The 5,726-nt window shown below is 39.2% G+C and overlaps 1 protein-coding gene across 1 annotated transcript; it reads right to left on the bottom strand.

Moving 5' to 3' along the window:
• Nucleotides 1–1,283: 1,283 nt before the first annotated feature.
• On the bottom strand, nucleotides 1,284–3,759 carry nkx2.9 (NK2 transcription factor related, locus 9 (Drosophila)). Its single transcript, XM_017476761.3, has 2 exons — nucleotides 2,626–3,759; nucleotides 1,284–2,180 (listed from the first exon to the last, which is right to left on the bottom strand). The coding sequence occupies exons 1-2, from the start codon at nucleotides 2,777–2,779 to the stop codon at nucleotides 1,675–1,677; spliced, it is 660 nt and encodes a 219-aa protein (XP_017332250.1). The 5' UTR covers nucleotides 2,780–3,759; the 3' UTR covers nucleotides 1,284–1,674.
• Between the last annotated feature and the right edge of the window lie 1,967 nt (nucleotides 3,760–5,726).

Genomic DNA, 5,726 nt, shown 5'->3' with positions numbered 1-5,726 from the left:
GATTAAGATTGCATGCGTGAACAAACCTGCAGTCTTCTTGTTCAGGTCATTATTAAACCAAACTGTTTATTGATTTTTAAATACCTATAAGCTATAAAATATGATATAACCAAATAGTTAACATTTCTATTCTTATTACCGCTTGCCCTCAATGGCATCTTTATTACTAAGCTTTCCGAACCTACTTTCGTCTCACTTTAACTTGATTCCAACCGATGGCTAATATAGCCTATCACTCATTTGGTTACTGAAGGAAATGTTAATAAACATGGATAAGTCATTACGAGGACTGCTCTTCCCTCCAGTTTTTCAATAAAACAGTAGAAATCTCTAAAAGCTTGGCTTTGCCGCTGTTAAAGCCTAATACACTATTGTGTTGTTAAACCCCATAAATTTGTCACCAGGGACTGATTAAACATCACGAGAATTGAGGCACTGAGGATTTTGTCTAGGTCCCTTTGGATGGCACACAATGGTCCATTCAGACTCAGACATACAAAGTGTTGGTGGGGAGATGTAGACCGAGACAGCTTCAGTCACTGTCTTCCATATGGACCAGAGAGAGGGACAAAGGACCAGGTGACACCAATGATGCGCACTGGGAATTAGGATGAGCTCGGGGGTCGTGGATGCATGAGAAATCACAGCTCATCCATGACAGCAGAACATTTTACTTTCATAAATAAACTTTCCCTATCGATGTTTAGGTCATTTTTCTACTTCGGTAGTTGTGGGAGTTTCCATTAGTTTATACTGGTATTGTAGCTAATAAACACTGAACTCTGAGCAGGGAACTCCGATAAAGACATCTCTGGCAGTGGTTTCAAAAGCACCGCTGGGGCAGACCAGTGCCAAGCCAATACACGTTCAGGCCTAATCCTGTGTTTGCTCACTATTATTATGCTGAGTATACTTTTGAAGTTTGTAATTTGTCTCTGCTCTCCTGTATTGAAGATAAAGTCTTAACATTATAAAAGGCTTAAATGTCTTGCTGAGCGCTAATATGCTCCTATAAGTAACATCTGAATGTATCCATATAAAGAGCCTGCCAACAATGAATTGGATTAACAAAAGGAGTCCGAACTATACTAAGGCATACAGGAACAGGTGGTAGTTAGGCAACACTCCTCAAAACACATCATTTTACATTATAATTCTTTTCATTATAATAGTCCAATTACATATCAGGTTATAAACCTCCAATATCCAGTTAACAGCCGCATAATAGCAGACAAAGACATCAATTAAACGAACAAACTTTATTTCATAGTTTAATAGCTTGTACAATGTTGAGGCAAAAGGAACATCAACTTCCAGAAGTTTTAAGGCTGTAAATTAATGCAACCCGTTTTGAGGAGGGAAAATATCCAGTTGTCTATACAACATGTCCTTTTTTTCCAGGCTATATATAATATATATTTTTAAATTCTTAACTACCATATTTACATTTGGTTTAAAACAAAACCTAGATTAGCCCTCTTCACTATACTGTAGTTGTGTCATAATCGTTGCAAAGAATTCACAAATCACCTCGGATCAGAAAACACAACTATTTCTAAATACAAAATAAAATATGTGCAAATTGCATTTACTCATTTACTGTGTACACTACACGTGTAAATAAAAACATGTATGTTCATCCATGCGTCATCCTTTAGTCCACCGTGGATGGTTTCACCAAAGGAAATGGTGTGTGGAGGCTGTTGGGTTTGTAAAGTGCTGGTACTGCGGTAGAAGCGCAAAAGTTGACGGCTGGAAAGGTTGGAACCCTCGAGGCCCACAAGACGATGGCGGAACCACGCAGCCTCCCTTTTCAGTTTCGCTAATACAGCTCTGATATGGTTTACCGTTTCGCACTAGAATTGGCACCACGACCCTGCGCAGCACCGGAGGTGGACCGAAATCCTGTACACACTCGACCCGCGCTCGCTTCATCTTATACCTGTGATTCTGGAACCAGATCTTGACCTGTGTGGGCGTGAGGCGGAGGAGGTGCGCGAGCTGCTCGCGCTCCTGAGCAGACAGGTAGCGCTGCTGCCGGAAGCGCCTCTCCAGCTCATAGGTCTGGGCCTTGGAGAACAAGACACGCCGTTTCTTTTTCTTCTCCTGATCTGCCTCCGCGGGAGGATCATTAGACCCGGTGGAGTCAGGGGACGCCTCCGGATTGCTCTCATCTGAAGCTGACAAAAATACCACAATGGAATTTAATCATGTATTCAGAAAAATAGTTTAATTTAACAGTATACCTTACTTGAAATTTACATCATCTTCCAGTTATAAATTCCATAAATTATATATATATATATATATATATATATATATATATATATATATATATATATATATATATATATATATACACACACATTTTTTATTGATATTTATATTTATATTCATGGAAACTTTAACTTGCACTTTCCTAAGTAAAAGAAACATACTAACGGTACGGTACAATAGCTAAAATAGCATATGCGTAAAAATGTAACGTGTCAGTTACAAGTATGGTAAAGAGGCTAATAAAAGCTGGATTAAAGCTAACGTGTAAAAATAGATATGATAGAACCACCTCAGCAATAAGGAAAAGTACACTTTGTTACCCTAATTTCTTAGAGAGGGTTAACTTACACATGCAGTGGCCTCTGTCGCTGTCTGTCCAGGATGAGTAAGGAGAGCTAGAGAGCGAGTGGAGTGGCAAAAGATGCGCTGCGCTCTCGCTGTCATTTTCTGGTAAATCCAAAATACTCCTCACGGTAAAGCTGAGCCTGGCAGGAACGGCCATGATATAACAGAGCTAAATTTGTTTGGCTTAAACAACTTTATCCAAGGACGAGCAGTAGAATGGTGCTTGATCCGACTCCAAGTGATAGTGTGTACACTGGCGTGGCGCTGTTTATATAAACAGCACTTAGCGCTGCTAAACAGTAGCCGCCTCCCCATTCGGCCACAAAGCACCTGAATGATTCGAGTGCTTAAGTCCCAGCGACGGTAGGTGTGAACCCGGCTAAGAATAGGCCGCTACTTTCACAATGACTGAAGGAAACCCTCTTCATCATTACCGATTCGCCCAAGTCGTGAAAACTAGGACACAGATAATGGTAATTGTTGAGGCTGAATCACGTCTTGGGTGGCAAGTGACAACAAGAGAGCATCCCCTCCTTCTCCCGCCCAAATAACATCGGGTATTTGCATACAAAGTGATCCACTAGCGTCCTATATTGTTTTGTTGTTGTTGTTGTTGTTGTTGTTGTTGCTGTTGTTGTCCTTATTCGTATCAGTATATTGAATGTGCCATAAATAGAGGATAATTGTACACCCCAGCTTGCATGTGAGCAATTTTCGGATTGTGAAACTAAATTCAAAATTTTTAAAAACTTTTTAAAAACGTTTTGTAAAACCAGACTGAGCACTGCTATCAGATTTGACCCTATGTCGTCTGTAAATCAGAGAGTTCCACCATTTAAAACGAGTACTGTATTTAGAAAAAGCATATAAAGTAATTCGTTGATGACAGTTCATCTAAAGGCTTGTTAATTTTTTTACTGTATGAGAGAGATTAAATATTATATCCAGACAAAGATCTTCGTTTTATTAGGCCTCACTAATTTAATTAATTTCGTGGGTGGGTTAAAGATTCTAAAAAGAAGGTGTTAAAAATGGGGTGATGATGGGTCGAGTCCCTCACCTCAGCACTTCAGCAGAGAAGTGCATGAGACAGTCTGTGGACTGTTTTCCGAACGATGCTCTAGGCGGCGGGCTGCGTCCTAATCCGTTTACTGTACTAAATAGTATGCCAAAATAGTACGCCACCAAAAGAGTGCAATTTAAGCATTTGCTTGAAATAACTCATTTACAGTGCGACTGTTTATTTCCAGTCCCGTGTTTATCATATATCATTATGTTTTCAGATCAATGCCAAGTCCCACCAAGTGCCATTGTAGTCCCAGTAGGCCTATAATATTTTATAGCTATCAAATATATCTGACCCTGTGTTTTTGTGTCCCTCGTGTGATTTCAATTTGGACAATTTGTAATTGGTTTTAGCATTGCTAAGTTTTTTGTTTCAACAATTGAATTATTTCAAATAAAAGCTCGCAGCTGAAGAAGGAATTGTCGTGGATGTCTTGGTCGAATGCTTTTTGCTTTTTCTTGGCGCTTGGGCGGAGATAAATAAGATAGGCTAAACAAACAAATCAACAATAACAAATAAAAACATTTTTAATTATTCATCTCGATTCAACGTCATGAAACCCAGCAGTGACTGGAGGAATTTTATACAGACACAGCAAGTCCGTACAAGTCGCAGTGTAGCAAGATCAGTATACTAAAAAGTGAGATGAGTATGCAAAATAACATGCCACGATGCTATTTAGTTCGTCGTTTCGGACGTAGACTCAGAAGCACCTGGCCGACAGCCTATGTACACTTTCCTCCCAGTACGAGCGCGTATATCCCTCCTCTTCTGGTCGTCCTGGGTGGTCGGACGGAGGGAAAAAAGGGAACACAAATACATGCCAACCAGTGACTGGGAACAAAAGAGAGAAATGTAGCCCCGCGTCCGAGACCCGTTGGAAGCATTTGTTCCAGTCAAGATTTTGCATTTGTTCAGTGCTTGAATAATGCTTGATTGACGCCCCTGCACAATGTCCTTTAGCTCTCTGGAATAAATCCGGGGTTGTTCCGTGTTGTCATGGTTTTGAATGGGATCTGGTCCGCTATCTTCACTATCTACTGCTCTGCATCTCCAAGTTTCCAGGCTTCCAAGTCTACACGAAATTACCAATTATGCATGTAAAAGCGGATTCAACAGGCTTTTCGTTATCTCCAAAGTGTTGTTATAGCACTTATATGTAATGAGAAACAAATGAAATGATCGTGGTTTCATCAATAATGTGGTGGGCTTGAAAAAGCTTTAACATTTTAGACTACGGGTCGTGAAATAAAGGTCGAAATGGAGGGAAAAAGAAAAGAAAAGATGTTCCTCAGTCAGTAAATATTTTTGATCTGGTACATGACCTACCAGATATCTACAAAAAAAGATTGCCTATTGCATGTAATTCAATGCTAAGTGTTTGCATGCACTTCTGAGAATGCTGATTAATGGATTACAGTGGATTTATGCAACACGTGTCAGAAAGTTTGCCAAGCTCTTTGCACAAGTGCAAACTCTCAAGCGCAAAAGTAAAGCTTTTGTGCACGTAAAAGTTTGTTTCGATGAGTGAGGATTTTGCAGAGAGTGGACACTCTCCTCAATCCCCGAGAGCTCTTCAGAGCCAAATATTTGCCCTAGCGAGGCTCTTCTGATTTAAACAAGACCAGAAGCTGCAAGAAAAAAAAACATAATCGAAAGAAAACATTGTAGGCCTATAGGTCCACCGAAATCTGTAGCCGATTCTGTAGAAAAAAAAAAAAAAAAAAGTCATATACACATACTGTCTTAACAAATTAAGCAGAAGGTTTAACTCAGACAAATACAATTTGCGTCTGAGAATAGTAGCTGCTCATTAATAATAATAATAATAATAATAATAATAATAATAATAATAATAATTTGCATGTAGCATTAAAATGAAGATGTTAAGGTTCTTGACGTTCCTGTCAAATATGAGTACTTCACAGGGTTTCCTCTTACAATAATATGATTTGTTTGCTCTAAATTATGAATACTCTGCTAAATACAGCAAAATAAAGATAAGTAATTTAATGTTGCACTTCATTTTAAAAGGTTC

This window comes from Ictalurus punctatus, chromosome 9 (assembly GCF_001660625.3).
Source record: "Ictalurus punctatus breed USDA103 chromosome 9, Coco_2.0, whole genome shotgun sequence".
Taxonomy (NCBI): domain Eukaryota; kingdom Metazoa; phylum Chordata; class Actinopteri; order Siluriformes; family Ictaluridae; genus Ictalurus; species Ictalurus punctatus.
Note: the sequence above shows the minus strand (reverse complement) of the source record. Positions and strands in the feature narration are given on the sequence as shown.

What these genes read in the sequence shown, in the direction of transcription:
- nkx2.9 (XM_017476761.3), bottom strand. Translation starts at nt 2,779, where the DNA reads ATGGCCGTTCCTGCCAGGCTCAGCTTTACCGTGAGGAGTATTTTGGAT. An exon ending in CGACAGAGGCCACTGCATGT is followed by an intron (nt 2,181 to 2,625) that starts GTAAGTTAACCC and finishes TATTTTTGTCAG; the next exon opens with CTTCAGATGAGAGCAATCCG.